Source organism: Sturnira hondurensis, unplaced genomic scaffold (genome assembly GCF_014824575.4).
Source record: "Sturnira hondurensis isolate 20B ecotype Veracruz unplaced genomic scaffold, ASM1482457v3 Scaffold0022566, whole genome shotgun sequence".
NCBI classification, from domain to species: domain Eukaryota; kingdom Metazoa; phylum Chordata; class Mammalia; order Chiroptera; family Phyllostomidae; genus Sturnira; species Sturnira hondurensis.
The window spans coordinates 11,650,678-11,671,070 of NW_028095197.1; the positions used below are offsets into that span (position 1 = coordinate 11,650,678).

At 43.3% G+C, this 20,393-nt stretch overlaps 1 protein-coding gene across 3 annotated transcripts in view; it reads left to right on the forward strand.

Annotated features, from left to right (window-relative positions):
* Positions 1–20,393, forward strand: part of LOC118979684 (myb/SANT-like DNA-binding domain-containing protein 3) — a 123,209-nt gene that overhangs the window by 23,080 nt on the left and 79,736 nt on the right. For 2 of the 3 annotated variants that reach the window (XM_037035878.1, XM_037035879.1), the window contains exon 3: positions 859–5,933. The exons of the other annotated variant lie outside the window; for it this stretch is intronic. In XM_037035878.1, coding sequence (XP_036891773.1) covers positions 859–1,268 — 410 coding nt within the window. In that variant the 3' untranslated portion in view covers positions 1,269–5,933. Of the gene's footprint in view, positions 1–858; positions 5,934–20,393 lie in introns of those variants that run through there. 3 annotated transcript variants of the gene reach the window in all.

The following is a 20,393-nucleotide window of genomic DNA, read 5'->3' on the forward strand; positions in this document are numbered from 1 at the left end:
AAAGATAAAGGAGGGTTAGAACCAGATTATGAGAGTTACTTAGGGTGGATTGAAAACAGTCAAATAGAAGTACCTCAGGGGAATATGAAAAGGTAAGAGGTTGGTGGAACATGAGTCTCAGTCCTGAAAGGACATTGAAAAGACGCAGTCAGAGAGGAAGCTGCAGAAAATTCAGGGGAGGGCGATGGTTCAGAAACGAATAGAGGGACAAAAAATTCAAAAAGTGTCTAGGGACAGGTGACATAACAGGGACTTTCATGTGTCTCTTTGGATCTGAATACTTAACAGCCAGAGGTGGGAGGCTGAAGAGAAATGGCGTGCTGGGTAAGTTAAGCCAGGGCGGGGGGTAGACTCACTTCTCAAGGAAGAACATTCATGAGATAATTATTCAGGGTGAGGGAAGTGACCAGGAAACGGAGCAATGGCCCCCGCGGGGTGTGGCACGCGTGCTCACCGAGAGTGGGAAAGGGAGATCCGACGGGGGGAGAACCCAATCTGTTGGCCTCGAACTGTGGCCTTCTGCCCCTTCAGAGCTGCGCACACACTTCAGTTCAGAACTTAACATCCACATAGCAAGGTCATCGATTCTTGATATGCATAGTTGCTGACCACTGTTCCCGTCGTCTGCAGTTTTAAAATGACACCATGAAACACTGTCATTACGTCTTCAGGGACGCTTGCTTTGGATTTACGGGTTTTTAAAGAGTCAGGTGTGGCAAGGGCCCCTGTCGACATGCAGGCCAAAGCAGATGCTATTTCCGATGCATCCGGTAGTGGGGGACCCTGTCGTTGAAATAGGATGATTTACTCTCTGCCTGTAAAATCTTTGAACATATGTTTTCTGCTACTGTTTTTCAGAATCATTTGCTGTTTCAAATAGAGAACTGTGCGATGATGAGAAAGAGTTCATACATTTTCCAGTGTGTGAGGGGACCTCTCAACCTGAACCCTCGTGTTCAGCTGTCAGAATAACAGCCAATAAAAACTACAGGAGCAAAACCTCTCAGGAAGGTGCTTTAAAAAAGATGCATGAGGAAGAACACCATCAACAAATGTCCATCTTACAACTGCAGCTGATACAAATGAATGAGGTGCATGTGGCCAAAATCCAGCAGATAGAGCGAGAGTGTGAGATGGCAGAGGAGGAACACAGGATAAAAATGGAAGTTCTCAATAAAAAGAAGATGTATTGGGAAAGAAAACTACAAACTTTTACCAAGGAGTGGCCTGTTTCCTCATTTAACCGGCCCTTTCCCAATTCACCCTAAGACTGTGGGGGTGGCTCCCTTGGGATTAATCCGTGTTGGCAAAGACTGTCTGGAACGCGGACTCGCGGTCAGTAACCTGTAACAGAGCTACAAGTAGGACACTTAGCGTGGTGGTAGTCACTTATTTAAGAAAACATTCAGGTAAACAGGTGCACCTTCTTACATGGCAAAGAAGCTGTTATAGTCTTCTGAAAATGATCACCATGAGTGCTATGATTCTGAATGTCATGTCTCCTAATTAGAATTCACACAAGAACCATGTGTGAGTGTCGTTGTTGTATTTTTTTTTAAATCAAATGCAAGTGTGACTATAAAGGAGTGTGGCTGATTTTTTTTTTTTAACAGACAGCAGAACTTTTCTACCCAAACGAACGCCCTCCCATCGAACTCGGCCGCCCCGGGAGGCCCTGCCACGCTTCTCTGGCTGCCGCGCGGCAGAGGTCTTTAGGAACCTCTGCGAGAGCCGGGGCGCCTTGTTCGTTTACTCAGTGGCATCCTCTGAGTGTGGACTTTCTGATTTGAAACAGCCCGACATTTGGAAGGATATTTTCTGATGTGGCTCCTGAACTTCCTTTTTAAGGTCTTTCTCCAAAGAGGAGTTCATATAACGTCTCCCACAAAGCTGAGAATGTAACGGCTTGGAGGGAGAAGTGTTCACTTAGATTTCTACATTCTGTCATTTTGGTTTATTAAAAGAAAAGACTTGCAATTTTATAGTCACACTGTGTATGTTCTTTAAAGGTGCTGCCTCCCCACTGTGCTCCCCTTTGGGCCTTCTCTCTGTCCTTTCCTCCCTACTTCGTGCTACCAACTTAGCAGCTGCCCTGTTTTTGACCCTTAGCCACCTAGGGACCCTTCCCTCGCCGTGCTTCTGGGGCTGCTAATAGCAATGCTATGTAGTGTGCATTACGCAGTTAGCATGGGGCTTTTTAAAGAATCCATTACCAATACATTTGGAAATAGGGATCGACAAGTGGGTGTTTTGGTTGAGCTGTGATATAACTTCTCCTGTAGCCTAGTGTTAAAAAAACAGCCCTGGAAGTTGGGCCTAGCAGTATCTGGCAGAAGCAAAGGGACACTTAGGTGCCCAGGCCGGTCAGCAGTTTCTGAGAATGGAAGTCCAAGGCCATGTGCCGGGGAAGGAGGAGTAGGTATGGCAGAGGCCACACAGGGAGTGCAGGACTAGGAGTCGGGGCTTGAATTCTGCGTTTGGTTCTGCCTCCAGCGCTCTCTGACCTCAGGTACCTTTTAATCCTTGGCTGTGTTCTTTCCTCTCCAGAAAACAAGGGAGTTGGTCAAGATGAGGTTCAGAATTTGCTACAACTCCCTGACTGTAGTGTGGTCCGCACAGTCTTGAAGGAGTGCTGCTTGCGTCATCATTATCCCAGGGTGCGGGTCCATAGTTCACAGCACTGGCTAAGCTTCCCTCCTTCATTATTTTGAAATTTGGGTCTTAGGGGCTGTACGTTCAGTAACATACACATACACTCATCATTTAAGCACTGCATAAAGCAAATGGGCATCACTTTATTGTGTATGTTATCATATTTTAAGTCTCTTAGAGGAACTGGTTATTTGTAGGAACGCTGTGAAGACTAGGCTTCTTTGAGAGTAGGGATCCTGTTAAGGACTTGTGTTCTTACCATAGTTTTTACCAAATGGACCTTTTAGTGAAGAGGTATCTGGATAAAGTCCCAAACTTCAATGGCTTACAGGAGACAAACTTGACCTTTCGTGCCATCCCACCGCCTTGGGGACACAGGTGTGAACTGAGAAAAGTTTGCCTTTGCTTCACCTGTTGCTCCATCTGGAGATCCCGGGAAGAGGCAGATTCTGGAGATGGACCTGAGATTTTACATTTCTTACAAGCTCCCAGGTTAGGCCATTTCTGCTGGTCCGGTCACCACACTTCTGGGTAGCAAGGTTTGAGAGGACCCTCAGATGTTTTCTCAAAAACAAAATGAAAGTTAGGTACCTTTTTGTGTACAGCATTGTGTTGGGTGGTTTTCGCTCAGAATTGATCACTTAAGCATACAAACAACAATTTAGAACAAAAAAGGGCTCAGCCACATAATGGAACTATAAAAGCGTCAAACTCATTCTTAACTGAACTAATCAAGGATAATTAAGCCAGCGACCTAAAACACCTTGTTCTACTGTTCGTGGCATTGATGAGTTTCTAGTGGCAATTTCCCACCTTGGCTATGCAGTAGAAACAGTATTTAATAAGTAAGTAACCCCAATGGGTCTTGCTCCCAGGGGGTTCTGATTCATTTGGCCTGGGTTGGGGCCTGGTCCACTATAGTTTTTGGCAGCTTTTCGGGGGATTATGATACCTGACTGGGATTGATGGCCACTGGGGTAGACTTCCCAGATATTTCTCATTCGATCCTTAATCGTGGGAGGTCATGCAGAAGTGAGGAAATAATGCTGAGAGAAGAACCACCTGACTAGGGAATGGCAAAGTAGAACCTCAGTCCCAGGTCTCTTGACACGAAAAGAGATAGTTTCACCTGACTGCCCCTGCCCCGTCCCTCTGAGCACATGGTGCATTTGTCACATCCTGAGAGCCAGATCAGTGTCTCCATTCAAGAACAGGTCTATCTCAATTCATTTCACTTTAAGCAGTTACTTACCTGAGAAGGAAATGCAATAATTATTTCTTGGTAGGTTCTCTAAAGAACTGACATAAGTATTGACCCTGTTCACCATCCTCCGTCCTGCCAAATCATGGACACAGCCCAGTAGGAGAGGGAAGACTTGGACACAGCTGTCGTGTACTTGATTAGCCCATGCCTTCAAGTGCATTGGTAGCTCAGAGCAGGGAGCTAAGCAACTTGAAGGAAGGCTTCCCAGAGGCGGTGACATTTAAGCTAAATCTTCAGAGCTGGCATTTGGGGCAGGTGGAGATTTATAAAGGAGAGAAAACTCCACCAGATGCAAAGTCCCATTGAAGAGTCAAGATGATGAGATCATTGGGAGGCAGTGAGAACATGGAGACTTTCCACATTGGGCAGTAACCTGATCAGAACTGGGCTCCAGGAGGAAGATTAGAAGACAGAACTGAGTTTAGAGAAGACTGGAGTCTGGGAGATGAGGTAGGAGGTTCCTGGTTAGGATGAGATCATAGAAGGACTGAGAGGAGGCTGTAGTAAAAACCAAGGAGACCAAGGTGAAGGACTTTGCAGAAATGGAATCGGTCAGACTTGGCAGTTGATTGTTTTTGTCGGAGCGAAGTGGTCAAGTTTAAAGTTAGACCCTTGAAAGAATGATCCTGCCTCTTGACACAAAGGAACAAAAGATGCATTTTTGGCCCTGACCCGTCTTAAGGGAGATCTACACACAGAGTAGTGCAGTTGCCTCCCACTCAGCCTCAACCACGCTGGCACCTCCCCTCATTTCCTCTTTGGCTCTCACCTCTTCCCTCTGACTTCTGCCTCTTCAGCTGCCTGTGCTGCCTCTCTCACCTGTTCCTCTGACTTCAGCCCCTCCCTGCTGGGTCCTCGTCACCCCACTCACTGGGTACCGCCTTTGTCATCATCACCTCCATCGCAGCTGGTGGTGTGTCAGTCACCATCTCTTATAATGACTTCATACTAGAAAGAGCCGAAAAGGTTATTTCTTTACCTTGCACTTCAGCTCTTTTCTAGACAGTTGGCATCCACAGATTTCCTTTTTGAAAATATCTCATGTTGTCTAAAGGAGGATGGGCTGAGAGGGGTTGGTAAGCCCCGCGGATACCCATGATGGCCCCTTGACACAAATCAGACATGGGATCCTACCCTGTGAAGCATCACAAATTCAGGAAATGTTTGGGGGATTTTTCAGGCATGCAGAATCTTAAAATGCATTTTGTTTTTAAAGATGAAAGAGACCAGGAAGCCAGGCAGCCTGGTGGATGTGTCCATTTGAGTTGTCAACAGCCTCTGCAGTGTCAGATCAATCACGTCAACACTCGGTCTGGACCGGGAGAAAGGAATGGCTCTGCCTCCTGGGAATGTCAGAAGGACCTGATAATTGTATCTGGCAAAGCCATGAAGAGTAGCTCGGTAATGTCATTGCTAAGAATTACCCTTTAATAGCATTTCTGGATGTCTGAGCTTTTCAAATGGAATGACACTCCGTTGCTGCTGCAACTGTCCTTGGTGTTGGGCTGTTTCCCAGGTGGTCTTCCTGTTCTTTCCTGCCCTCACTTTGATATCAGTTTGGTTTCTCTTCTATCGTCCTCCTTCCCAGGCCTGTTTCTCGCCCCCCCCACCGTCTGTACCTACAATGATCCCCCTCTTCCCTGTTTTAGAGATGTAGTCCTGTGAGAATGTGTGTGAGCGAAGTACTTGCCAAGGGACAGCAGATTCAACACCTGGTATCAGCAAGGCGAGGTGTAGCCTTAGACCAGCAGAACCACCATGACTTGCTTCCACACTGTGTCCGCCCCTGCTGGGTTGGTGGGATTCAGCAGTCATGGGAAAGGTCGCCAGGGATCTGTGGCTACGACACGTTCTTTTCTTCCTTGTGCTATCGATTATGCCCTTCAACAAAACGTACTAATCTCTGCCTCAGTTTCTCCATCTGTGAAAGTGGTGTAATACTTATCTACCTCCCTTGAATGTTGTGAAGATTAGTCTGTTAGCAAAGCACTTTTGAAATAAAGAGTGATGGAAAGCATTTTAACACTGTCATTGTCATTGTCATGTGGATGCCCTCCCGTGGTGATGCTGCCCTGCAGGGAGGTACCCAGGTACACCATGGTTTGGGAACACCCAGGAGAGCAAAAAGTCCACGCAGGGACAAGGGGGTGAATATTTGTGAAAAATTTCAACACGGCCCTTCCTTAAATAGCCCTTTGGTGCATTTAACATGAGATTCAATGTACAGAAGGGTGATTTACATAAGATATTTCAAGAATACATCTACTGAACTTGTATTAGCCACTGTACTTATTGGTCTTACAAGCTGGGCGTTAACCTAACGGTGCAGTTTATCATCAGTAGATGGGAGACTCCCATTTCTACATTATTCAGGTCCCCAGATTGTGTGTGAAGATTCTCTCGCTGTTGCCACTGATTGGAATGGGTTTGTTGGGGAAAAAGTTTCAAGTTTCATTGTCATATCTGCTTATATCTCCTTGGCCAAGGTGAGTCTGATGGGTGAGCCCAAAGTCAAGGGGAGGGAAGTAGACTCCTCCTAAGAAGGTGAGGGGAGAAGGTGAATATTTTCCATAGTGACTGAGTCTACCACAGTATCACAAGTGGGAAGGGAACGAGTGGGACCCAAAGAGCTGAGACTATGGTATAAATCAGGAGACAGGGAATCTGGGGGGAGGGTGTTCCTTATTTTCTACTGAGACACACACCCTTCCCTTCTTCTTTTCCTTTCTTTTTTTTTTGGGGGGGGTGCTTTAAAATAGTTATGATAATAGAATATACCATGCTTTGCCATGTAGAATGCACACCCATGGTTTTGGTCCAAACTTTAAGGGAAAAAAATCTTTCATTTAAATTTTTAATTCAATTATTTATTTATTTATATGTAGAAACAAATCCGATGATCATATTCCAGGGTATTATTTTGCATATGGATATCATTATTGCTTTCTAGAGTTCTATTTTTAACACATACGCATAAATAAAAGAATTAAAAACATTGTCATAGTTACAGAATTAATACTGCCCATATATAATATGCACTCATTTTTCCCTCAAACATTTGGACAATAAAGTGTACATTATACATGGCGACATATGGTATGCCATAGAGATGTTGGGTTAAATAAATAATATGTGTTTATAACAGACCCTGACATATAAACACTGAATTTTGGCCATTATTATTTTTTTCCTCTCAAAGTCATACGGCTTCTAAATGGGGCCAGAAAGATTTGAATCCAGTTTGCCCATCTCCAGACTTAAAATTCAGGCTTTTAAGAATCAGACTATACAGCCTTTCCATTCAGAGCCCGAGTTCAAATCGTTGCTTTGCAAAGAACATGATCTCTGAATATCAGACCATCATCTGTAAAATACCTACTCCCTGAGGTTGCTGTGAAGACTACAAGAGAATACAAAGATGGAAGAGCCACATAAACTATAAAATCAAGTCCCTCCCACCCCGTAAAACTCCTAAACCTCTCTTCTGATATTCTGTGTTACAAGAGAGAATCCAAGACTCTTCTCCCATCACAAACCTTCCTCTTCGTCTGTCCTTCCAGCCTCCCCAGTCTGTGACACTCCTAAACACAGCCATCCGTTTCTTGGTTTCAGAGTCAGGCTCTATGGAATTCTGTTGATCTCTCTACCTGGAGTGCTCTCACTCTCCCTGTAACCACTTCGTCATCACCTACACTGCTGAAGTGTCACCCACTCTTCAAGGCCATGTGACACGAGACACAGGTCTGGAACCTGGGCTCTGGTCCCAGCTTTGCCAGTAACTCACCATGAGATTGAGGACAACTTACTAGGTCTGTGGATATAAACTGAAGTTCCTTGTTTGTAAAATAAGAGTGCTGGAGGAGAGGATCTTTAAATTCCCTTCCCCTGTTCTAATAGTCCAATTCTGAAGCTAAACTAATCTTTTCAGTTTACCTCATGTAACCCGTTTTCAATTTCACATTCTCCTTAAAAGATAATCTGTACACAAATGAAATTCCAATGCTTCATCCAACTGCATGAGCCCCCAGGTTGAAAGCACCATTTCTGAAAGCTATCAATATGAGCATAATGATTGTACTTCAACCATTTATAAAATAATCTAAATATAGTCAATGCAAGAATTTCTAAATGATGGACACAAAAGGGTGGTTGCTTTCCAAAATATAATTTCCCCAACAAAATGTAATTGGCTGCTGTTGACTCGAGCTGTTTCAAATTGCCTGATTCTGTAGAATATAGAATATTTCTACTTATAAATTGCCCTGTTCTAAGGCAATGATGTGCCCAGAATATGTAGATTTTTATATATGCTTTTAAGATTCTTATCAGTTGATTTCTGTAGATGTTATTCGTTACGCACATCCAGGGCTGTCTGAAAACCTGCTTTAAATATAAGAAAGGAAGGAAATTAGCATTTATTGAGCATCGTCTATGGGTCCTAGGTACATTTGTATATTATTTTACTCACAGGAGTAGGTAATGTTATCCATACATTAAAGATAATGAAATGAAGCTTGGAGAGGCTAAGTGACTTATTCAACATCATACACCAAAAGTTCTGGATGTATTCAATGTCACTGAACTGTACACCTAAAAATGTGTAAAACGATAACTTTTATGTTACTTCACCACACTAAAAAAGAAAAAGAAATCACATGCCTAGCTTAACTAGATTTAGATCCCAAGACAGTATGCTTTGGTTAGCCTGTTAATGGCATAGATTTTATTATAATTGCCTGGTTATATTTATCAAGATCTGTTAGGACTATGGGGCTAGAAACAAAGAGAAGCAGAGAGAAGAGTTAAGTGAGGTTAAAGGTGCCAGCAATGGCAAAGGTGCTACCCCAATTCTGTCTGAAAGCAGGCAGAGAATCAGTGACCAAGGCAAAAAAAGATTGCCAATAAGTCTTGCCCTTTAGATTCATGTTTCCCAAATATTAATGTGCAAAGGAATCATCTGGGTATCTCATTACAAATGTAGACTGAGATTCAGTAGATCTGGGGTGAGGCCAGAGTGTGCATTTTCAAGCTCCCAGACACGTGCGCTCCTGATGTTGCTGGCCCATCATGGGCATTGAGTAGCGAGGCTTTTAGATCACAGTAACCTACACAGCAGCTAAGTGTGGTTTTCAGATCCCTTTGCCCAGATAATCTGGGGTGGTTTTACAAAGTAAATTCTGGGCCCCAGCCTGGACCTACTGAGTCAGAATCTCAAGAGGGCAGGACTGGAAGCTGTACTTTTACCCAGACTTCCCAGTTGCTTGTTCGGTATGACAAAGTTTGAGGGCCGCTGCTCAAAGAACATCACCATGGCCTGATAACAAAAATTGCTCCACTTGCATCCTGGTTTCCAGTCTACAAAGACTTTCACATCCTGTTTCTCCTGAACCTGCATAGCAGGCTAATGAAGGAGACCAGGAAACTCACATTCCAGTGGCTAAGTGCTGGACACAAAGATTTTCTGACTTCCAGGAAAGTTCTTTTTATTATTGCATGCGTGGCTTTCTCTCCCACTTTACCATAACTTCATTTCTACTTCTGCGCAAATTAGAAGTTCTCTTATGTTAAAGAGCTTTGCAGAGCAATCTTCTTCCTTTGCTGCTTTTAAAGATTTCAGTCTAATTTAGCACATTAAGGAGCACAGTGTATGCTTATAAGCATAAAGTGATCCAAGATCATGGCAAAAGAAGAATGTTTGAAGTAATGAAGAAATAGACTGCATCAAGTTCTTTTGAAATCTTTTTTTAACCTGGATGTACCAGTTGTTAACGGTTTGCTTCTCTCTCTCCTTCAACCACTTGAAAGAAAGTTGTAGACATGACACTTCACCTCTAAATTCTTCAGCGTGCATGTACTAAAAATGAGAACATTCTCCTGCATTACTGCACCCCCAAAATTAATATTAACAATAACATCATCTATATGTAGTTTCTTCAGTTGCCTTCAGATTTCTTCAGTTGCCTTAAGAATACCTTTATTTTTGTGGTTTATTGCATGTGTTGTTTTTGTCTCTTTAGTCTAATTTCATCTAGAACAAGTCTCTCTTATTTATTGTTTTTCATGACATTCAATTTCTTTTAATCGGGGCCTGGTCAATGTGCCCTACATTCTAGATTTATTTGATTACTTCCTCATGATTAGATTCTCGTTAAACTCCTTTGGAAAGACTATCATGTAAATGTCACCTACTTCTCATGACATCATTTCAGGAGCCACAGGATCAAAAGCTGCCCCACCCCTGGGGAAGCTAAATTTATTTGATCACCTGGTGAAGGTGATATCTGCTAGATCTCTCCATTACAAAGTTAACTTCTTTCACTCATAGTTAATAGGTTGTCTGCAGAGTGACACTTTAAGACTTTGTAAATATCCTTGGTCTCCCAACCACCTTTCATATAATGGTTTTAGCATCCGTTGACGATCATTCATTACTCGGTTATTTCATGGGGATTGCAAAATGTGATTAGATCAATCTTTGCCATTTGCTAGGATTCATATGGAAAAATGGTATGCTGGATTTGAGAAAATTCAGGTCACCTCAAGTTACCCTGGCTACTCGGAAAGCAAAGTGCCCGCTTGGCCCCAACTTTCTTAGAAGACCAACTGCTTTAGAATTCCATAGCTGGAAGTGAGTAGTAGACAGGGCAGTTTTTTCTCCAATGGGGATAAATGCCCACCTGAAAGAAGGGCTCCTAACTCTCTTCTCTCAGCACCCCTGCTCCAGGTTGCTTCTAGTGTCCATCTCTGGTTCTCTCCACCTCTCCGGAGCTCTGCTGGGGAAAATCACATGCTTTCTCTCCCCTTATCATCCAGGACCACTTCATCCCTGACTGGCATGGCTCAGTTGTTGGAGTGTTGTCCTGCAAGGCAAAAGGTCGCCGGTTCGACTCCCAGTCAGGGCGCAGGCCTGGGCTGCAAGCCAGGTTTCCAGTTGGGGCGTGCGACAGGAAACCAGTTGGTGCTTCCCTCCCTCTCTTTTTTCTTTTCTTCCCCTCTCTCTAAAATAAATAAATAAACTCTTAAAAAAAAGGACCACTTCAAAATTTTTTAATGTTTCTCTGTTGGAAAAAGCTGGCCACCTCCCCTCCCCAAGTAGATCATGTCTTGGTAGTGTTGACTTTCATCTGTGGTGGATGGGGGGACTTGAGGGCAAAGTCGCCCCCACACTTCTCAAATGTAATCCAAAATTTCTGTTAAGTAGGCACTTGGGGCAGTAATCTGGTGGAAAGTGGTATTTGATATATACATTGCATGTTATAAACCAGTTTTCAGAAAGTGACTTTTTAAGCATAAGATCGAGAAGGCAATTCCCCACATCAAAGAGGAAGATGAAGATTGGGATGGAAAGGCTAAGAGGGAGCTGATGGAGATTATAAGTGGCATCAAAGCTGCCTTACGCTACCTTTTGATGCAGACACATTCCTGACCCCACACTACCCTCACTCCACCCTCCCTCCCTTTCTCTAGAACCCAGAAGCCAGGATCCTGGAATTTCATTCCTATCTTACTACCACACCCACGAAACCAACTGCCTCAGCCTTCATTCTCTCTCCCTCCCTCTGCCTCCAAAGAAGAAAGCGGCTTCTCTCAAACATCAATCACTTCATCTGTGCTTTGAATTTCACCCCTTCCTGTCTTCTCAAGAATCTTCTACTATTGATTAGTATCTTTTTGTCCTGTATTGCGTATTCAACCCCTGCCCCTACCAACCCGACTGGATCTTTATCACCAGCTTTTAAATATCTTACAGTCTCATCTAAAAAAGTCCCTCCTCCTGTCCTGACCTGTGTGGCTCAGTAGGTTGGGCATCACCCTGCAAAGTGAAAAGACTCCGGTTAGATTTCTGGTCGGGGCACATGCCTGGGTCCTGGGCCAGGTCCTGTCTTCGGATTGAAGACACGAAACAGGCAACCAATTGATGTTTCTCTCACACACCAGTGTTTCTCTCCCCCTCTTTCTCCCTCCCTTCTTCTCTCTCTAGAAAGAAATAAAATCTTTAATAAAATCAAAAAGTCCCCTTCTGCCCACAGTCACTTCCAGGTTTGTTCCTCTTCTCTTCACAGCCAAGCTTTCTAAACGTTCCTTCCTCAATTCCAACTTCTTACTCTTATCTTAATAGACTCGTATCTGGATTCTGCCCCCACCATTTTGCCGAGTGGCTCTTGCTAAGATCACCAATGACTTCAAGTGATTACATTCATTGGACACTATTCGGTACTTATCTTGCTTGACATCTCAGTAGGATCTGACCAGTTGGCCATGTCCTGGTCTTTGAAACACTTCTGTTCCTTGGCTTTCCTTCTATTTTCAGGTAGTTCTTTCGTTCTCCTCTCCACTGGAGTTCCCCAGGGCTCCAGTCTAGGACCTCTTCTCGTCTAATTTTATATTACCTTGTGAAGTCATCACACCCACTTTCAGCACTTCAGTTAATTTATCCTCTGATGATGTCCACACTTACCTGTTCACCAGACTTAAAATCCAGCCGCTACTGGGCGGATCAGTACAGATGCCTCACTGGCCGCTCACACTCAATATGCCTACAACTGAACTCATCATCCTCTCGCCAAAGCCTGCTTTTTTCTCCAAAGAAGGATATTTCAGTAAATGCCACTGAACCTGGGGATAGCCCTGGCTTTACACTTTCTTTCCCTCCCCTCCCACATCTAGTCAGTCACTAAATTCTATTGGTTTTACCTTCTTAATCTAATTAATTAGTTTGTCCCCATGCTCCCTAGTCAGGGCCACAGTCATCACTTGCCTAGACACTTCACTAGCTCTCCCAAGGTTTTCTCGGGTATGTTTTGCCTTTGCAATCCATTCTGCACACGGCAGCCCAAGTGATTTTTTTTAACAGCTTCATGGAGATATAATTAACATAGCTTAGAGTTCACACATTTAACCAAGTGATCTTTTTAAAGCACAGTTCTCAGCAGGTTATTCCCTGTCTATAATCTTAGGATCAAGTCTGAATCTGTATTCTGGTTTGAAAGGCCCTGTATGATCAGCCCTTGCTTCCTGGTGTCTCCAACTTCATTATTTGCGTGATTTGCCTCCTTACTCTCCAGGGTTCAGCTGCAGCTGCCTTTCCTCTGTTTCTGGCCATATCCTTTGTTTCATTTTTATAGGTGGAACTTTGTTTTTGGAATACTGTGCCCCCTCCATCCCCTTCTAACTCTTCATCAGCCTCTAGGCTTAGCATAAATATCACTACTTTGGGGAAAATTTCCTTAATACCTCCGGCCCCTGGTACATTCAGGGGCCCCTGTCTGATGCTTTCACACATCCTTCTTAACACCCTTCACAATTGTAAATGATTGTTTAAAGTCTGACTTCCTGTTAGATAGACTGCAGCACAGAGACTGTGTCTGTATTGTTCACTTCTCCATCCTCACTGCCTAACAGGGTTGCCTGCACGAAACATAGACACCGGTAGGTGACTGTTGGGTGAATGGCAGTGCTGCTGTCCCCGCTCTCCCACCCTGCCCCGCCCCCTGCTCCCGCTGTTGTTGGAGGCACCACTGCTGGAGCTGCCCTAGGTCTCACCACTATGGTTCTGGGTTGAGAGGAACAGCTGCAGAATGTGGTCTCACTGTTTCGCCTTTCCAACATATTCAATTAGGAACCCAGACCTAGTGCTGTGTCTAATGGAACTGACCCTGATGTTGAGTTCTGAGACCACCAGACTGTAGGGAACAATTTTCAATGGGGAGACGAGGGAGAAGAGTTAGAAAGCAGCTGACACAATTCAAGTTCATGAGTTTTTTGCAGATGAGTTGCCATATACAGCAATGTGTGCATGGATACACACATGTAAGTGTGCATGTACAAACAGAGGGCCCAGCTGTCACACTCAAATATGCATGCACACCCACTCTCACAGGGGAAACTTGATATATATTCTTTCTTCACATATGCACACACAGTGTAAAATGACATATGTTTGGCACTTAAGCATATGTACAGAGACAAGCTGATACGCTCATTACATATATATACACACAGGCAAATGACATATGTTCAACACATATGTATATACATACAGAGGCAAGCTGACATGCTTAAATACATGCAGTGGTAAAATACAATTATTTAGCTTCGTTTGACTTGCTCTAATTCCTCCATGGGCTTAGCTCCTTACTTTATCTCTCTTTCATAATTCTTAGCTCAATGGATGCCATTCTCAAGTTCCCAGACTCTCGTGTCCTTCCCTTTGGCCCACCTGGCTACTTTCCTCCCAGCAGTTGGGCTGTCCCTGCTAGCACCAGGCTGCCCTCCTGCAGGCCTCTCCAGCAGCCAGGTAGCTCAGCTGAGCTCTTTTGACTGCTGACTTTCACTCCTTGAGTTTTGTTTCGGATTCTAGGCTTTGGAGGCAGAAAGACCACAATCTGAGTCCCAATCTTGCTTCCCGCTGGCTGTGTAATCTCTGGCAGATTACCTTCCCCACTAGGTTTTTGGGAGCATTCGTTAGATAATTCATGTGGAGCTCTTAGCCTAGCATATACGTGCAGTTAATGGCTATTGCTACTGATAATAGCTAACACTTAAATGTACTTACTATGCCACTACTACTTCTAGCTGATTATTTATTGAGTACTTATAATGTACTAAACATGGTTCTGAGCACTTCACCTATACAAGCCCATTTTATCCTTACGACAACCCTATGAAGAAGGCAATTTTTTTCTCTGTGTTACAGATCACAAAGCTGAGACCTAGAGAAGTTAAGTAACTTGCCCAAGGCCCACGAGCTAGCATGCGGCAGGGTTCAGATGGTTCAGTTACCTTCTTAGTTACCGTGCTACCACCTCTTACTATTTATATGTGATTGTCTTTGTCAGAGAAGCTATTTCTTTCATACAACCCTTTATGAGTTAAACCCTTGGAGAAATTTTTGAATTGCAGCTGAAAATTTCCATTTGCTGAAAGATGGAGAAACATCTTTATTCTGTATTCATAGAAACACTGAACAGCCAAGTGACAAGAACTGCAGGAAAAACCCAGACATGCCTCCTTGGTCTCTCTACCCACTCACAGGAACTGTTTGGGTGAGAAGCCTTTCAAATTGACAGATTCTCCTCCAGGCAGAGTGAGGCTACCTCTCCGGATTCCCACAGCACTTTTTGTTCAGATATGAGTAATCCCTGGCTCCTTGGCTTCTGTGCATCTAGGTAATTGAGGACCATTAAGGGGATGTGGGTAGCAATAATAGTGCTTTCAACTGGAGTTGTAATTACAAGCAATGTGATCACAATAATCCCCGCATGCAATCACAAGAAGCCTCCACAAAGTCTCCTGCTATGTTGGCAGGGGACTCAGGATGGCTTGTGCACACTCCTCGGTGGCTGCAGTCTTCGTGGGGCCAGTCTTTGCTCCACCCTGTACCAGGGGAGGATGCTTCTCCAGCTGTTCCAGCAAGTGGTGTGGTGGGGCTTGGGAGTCAGTGGAGGCAGGTAACTCCCACCTTCCTAGCTTTGTGGATTGGTTAGGTCACTTAACCTGACAAGTCTCAGTCTTCTCCTCTACAGCATGGAAATAATACCTACCAACAGGGTGGGTAGGAAGATTAAAGACAACCAATGGGAAGGGCCTGGCCGTCCCTGGGATGTAGCAAGTCTTCACTAGTTTATAGTGTATATTGCCATGGCTTGGTCCAACTATTATTCTTTGCCACCAATGTTATGGGGTCTCTCCTACTAGACTAGAAGTTTCTACGAGAAGCAGGGGCTTTGTTTTGTTCACTGGTGTTTCTTGGCATCTAGAACAGTGCCTCAGTCATGGTAGGTGCTTGGTAGGTATTTGTTGAGTCAATGAAGGACGTGTCACTCAGACCCTTATAGTCACCAGCCCTGTGCTGATGATGCTCCCTCTGCCCGGAATACTTCTTCACCTGGTTACCTTCCTCTCACCCTTCTGATCTGGTCCCAGTGCAGATGCCACTCTAACAAATAAACCCTCTGACCTTCCCCTTCAGAGCATTTATCAACTTTGTTCCAATTTTACTTTTATTTGTATAGTTGTTTGATTAATATTTGACTGTAAATGTCATAAGGACCACGGATCCGGTCTGCTATACTCATCATTGTATTTTCAGGGACCAGGAGGCCTTCAACAAACATTACTGAACGAACGAGTCTTCGTACATTCTTTCCGTCTTTTTAGAGACCCCCCTCTCTAGGAAGCGGGACACCTCACGCTGGGTGAGAGGTCCGCCCCAGCTTGCACCAGTGCTGCACTGTGAACCGTGCCAGTGGTCCTGGGCTGAGCCCAAGTGCTGTGACTCCCTCCTAGCTGGGCCAATGGGTCAGTCCCAAGTTGTCTCATTAATGTTTACCAGGGCTCCGCTATGCAGCTAGAGACTGTGTAGGAGGTCCAGAAAATCCAGACTTTGTCTGGGCTGGGAGTGATGTGTAGGATTTTCCTCCTTCTATCCCCCAAACACATAACCGTGCATGCTACATTTCGAGTTAGCATTTGTCATACTGAGTGGTAACTGTTAATTTTCAGATGTTTCCCCCACGCAACCCTAGACATTGGGGCAGGACTATCTTTTGTTCCCTAGCATGCAGTCAGTGCTCACAGAATTTCTTGAAGGAATCCGGTGTTTTCCATGAGCTTTGTTGAAGACAAAACCCCATGCATAGGAGAGGGCGCTACCTCTGGCTTTTTAAAATTCATTTATTTTTAGAGAGAGGGGACGGGAAGGAGAAAGAGTGGGAGAGAAACATCAATGTGTGGTTCATTCTCATGTGTCCCCCACTGGGGACCTGGCTGGCCTGCAACCCAGGCATGTGCCCTGATTGGGAATCGAACCGGTGACCCTTTGCTTCACAGGCCTGCACTCAATCCACTGAGCTACACCAGCCAGGGCCTTTTTTTTTTTTTAAGTTGAGCCAATTTCTTGTTTAACTTGGTTCAGGTTTTCTGTTACTTAGAGCTGAAAACAATCGGCAGGGCCTACATAATAGTGTTCAATTATAAGATTTCTTTCTTATAGATTATTGTTCAAAAATACTCATTGTGTATTCACTCTCTCTCACTCACCTCCTTAGGAAGAATAGACTTCCCTACTCCTGGTCTTTGAGCTCAGCTATGAGACTTGCTTTAGCCAGTGGGATGTTGGCTTGTACAGCAGGGACGTGAAAAGTCCTTGCACAGTGGGCATGTCCCCTCAGACCAGGGCCATCTCCATAAGGAGAGTTTCCCTTGATGAACCTAGAAGGTATTATGCTAAATGAAGTAAATCAGACAGAGAAAGACAAATGCCGTACAATTTTGCTTTTATGTGGAATCTAAAGAACAAAATAAATGAAATAGAAGCACTCACAGATGCAGAGAACAGACTGGTGGTTGCCAGAGGAGTGGGGGGTGGGGGCTGGGTGAAGAAGGTGAAGGCATTAAAAAGTATAGATTGGTAGTTACAAAATAGTCATGGGGCTAGAAAAAGACAGCATAGGGAATATAGTCAATAATATTGTAATAACTATGTAAGGTGCCAGATGGGTATTTCAAATATTGCGGGGGGGGGGGTGCTCTGAAAAGTACATGATTGTCTAACCACTATGCTGTATGCCTGAAACTAATACATAACAATACTGAATGTTAAATGTAATTGGGAAATTAAAAAGCAAAAGAATTCTCCCTAGATGGTTGCTGCCCTTTCAGCCTGGCCCCCAAAATGAGTAATTCTGGAGCAGATTGGAGTTCAACCTACACACAGAAGTCAAGCCCAGCTTGAAGCAGAGCTATTCAGCCAAACCTAGGCTAGATTAGTTAATGCCCAGACCTACAAGAAATGAATGATTATTGTGGCATGTGGCTGACGTTTTGTGGTTATTTGTTAAGAAGAAATAATCGACTGAGCAAGGTCTCCAAACTGGCAGTATATCTGAGTTACTTACAGAACTTTAAACATCAGTAAGAGATACTTGAATTTCTTCCAGAAGGCCTGGAGTAGGGTTCAGAAATCTGTATTGTTTAAAACCCGCTGGGCAGCTTTATGTAGCAAGTCCCACACTCCTTACTCTCTGACATTTTGGGGGTTGCCAGTATTACAGCATGTGATGAGATCCTTTTAATTCTGCGGTGAGATGACTGAAGTCAGAGGAATCCTGTTTTCTGAACTAGAGTCCTTCCTTTTCAATTTGAAAACTGTTGAGAAATTTGCGTTGAGTTTTTCTTACCTAATCTGGAGAAGGATGCAGATGTCAATTAATTTGCAATTTATGGCCACAGGGTTTTTGCTTTGTATTTAAGAATGGTCTCCTCTTGGTATTTCTGCCTGGGCTGTGGTTGGCAGCCAAATGAAGAAGGCAGAGTCCTGAGGATGGGACATCTAAGACCCAGGGCAGGAAAGCAGCACAGGGGAGGGCAAGCCAAGTAGAGGAGCTGCTGAGGCAGGGCCTGAGGAGGTGCACTCAGCTGTCGCCCTGCAGTCAGGAACCTGGGACCACGCCGGATTCATAATCCGGAAGTTAAATTTTATTTGTAACGACTGCCAAGCCACTGGCTCTAGGTTAGAGGTTTGGGGTAAATCTTAACAAAATGTTAAAAATATGAATTTATAGAAGAATGATCATAAAAGTATAATTTAAAAGGAAAGAGCTTTTTAAAATACAATAAAAACTTCCATTGAAAAAAATTCAGACAAAGCAGACATATAAAAGACAAAGTACGTATAAATATAAAAGACAAGTACGTATTAGTCACAGGCCCACCTTTCAGAAGTGATCACTATGAATGTACTGCTGTATATTCTCCGTGACTTTATTCCTATGGCTACATACACGCACATAGATATTTTAGAAAAACAGGATTCTCTTGTACCTGCTCATTAGTATCCTGCTTTTTCTCTATACCCATAAACACTAACCTAATCATCTTCATTACAGCTACATAATATCCCAATGTACAAAGAGGTACCATATTTTATTTCCCATGGATGGACGTTTGGAATATATTCACTATGACAAAAAGGCTCTGATAAACACTTACATATGCCTTTTATGTGCATGTCCCATTATTTCTTTAGGATAAACTCCAGTATGTGGAATTGCTAGATTAAAGGTTAAATGTAGTTTAAAGGTTTTTCTTACATGGTTGAATTGTCCTCCCCAAAATGTGTAAATTAATAGTGTTATATTTTGTCAGTTCTTTTAACTATTGTTAATCATCTATACAAAAAACCATTTGTGGTTTTAATTTGCTTCTTCTTGCTAGAGGGTTTAAATATCTCTTTATATACTTATTGTTTGTTTATATGATAAGGCATAAAATACAGATACCTTCCCATTTTTTCTGTTATGTCAACATTTTCTTCTTGGTTTATATTCGTTCTTTATGTTAAGTATCTTGCCTATTATTTACACTGAGAAGAATTTCCCTAATGTGGCTTTGCTTCTTGTGGATTTTCACACATATAAAAAGTTTTTATGAGTAAAATTTATCAGTTTTTCAATGAGATTTAAAAATTCCTTCTCAGGTGAGAGGCAGCATCATTGAATGAAAAAGTCATTCAGTTGAAGACTGAATGAAGAGGTCGTTTAAACAATTCAGCCCACAGTCATGGTGGCCTGGCGCTGGGTCTCACTTACCATGCTGGGAGAGGGAAAGCCCTGCACTGGGGGTCAGACCACTTTGGCTCTCTGGGTCCCATCTGGCTCTCATCTGTAATGCTGGGTGGAGAACGAAAACTCCCCTCTATGGCTTTAAAAACTGTAGAGAATGCGCGTGAAGAGCTTTGCCTTGGAGTGGTATAGAGCAAATCCTCTCTCTCTAGCTGTCATTAGTGAGAGAGGGAATATAGATTTTTCTATATTCCTTTCTATATGAAAGGGAGTACATGAAAACAGGAGGCGTTGGCTAGAAATGATAAAGAGTTATTCAAGTGTTTTAAGGTTTGCAAACCATAGACACAGCAGGCAATATCAGATTGGTCAAGAGAAGAAAGAAAAGCTGAGGGTTCTTACAGTAAAAAGGACATTCTTCAGAAGAATCAGTGCTGGGTTGGTCTTAGATTATAATCCTGTGGATCAGCGATTTTTAACCTTTTTCATCCCAGGGCACACATAAACTAATTACTAAAATTCTGTGGCACACCAAAAAATATATTATGTTTTTTGCCGCTCTGACAAAAAATGTATAATTTTGATTCATTCACACCACATGGCTATTGCTGTATTGGCTGTAGTGACTTTTTGAAAAAAAAATGACAATCTAAGGGAAAAAAGGTCAATGCCCCTGACTAAATAGTCACATATTGCATGTTTAAAAAATTCTTGCAGCACACTGATTGAAAATCGCTGTTCTAGATGCCCAGTGGTCTGGATAATGGATGTCAGGTAATGGGACATTCTGGATTCCTGAACATTATTTCTTTGGTCCTTCAGGGGGTTATCAGAGGGTTATCTGGCGGTCTGATGCATAATATATTTCTATGCAGGACTAGAAAGTTCAAAAAAGTTAAAGTTCCCAGGCTGAT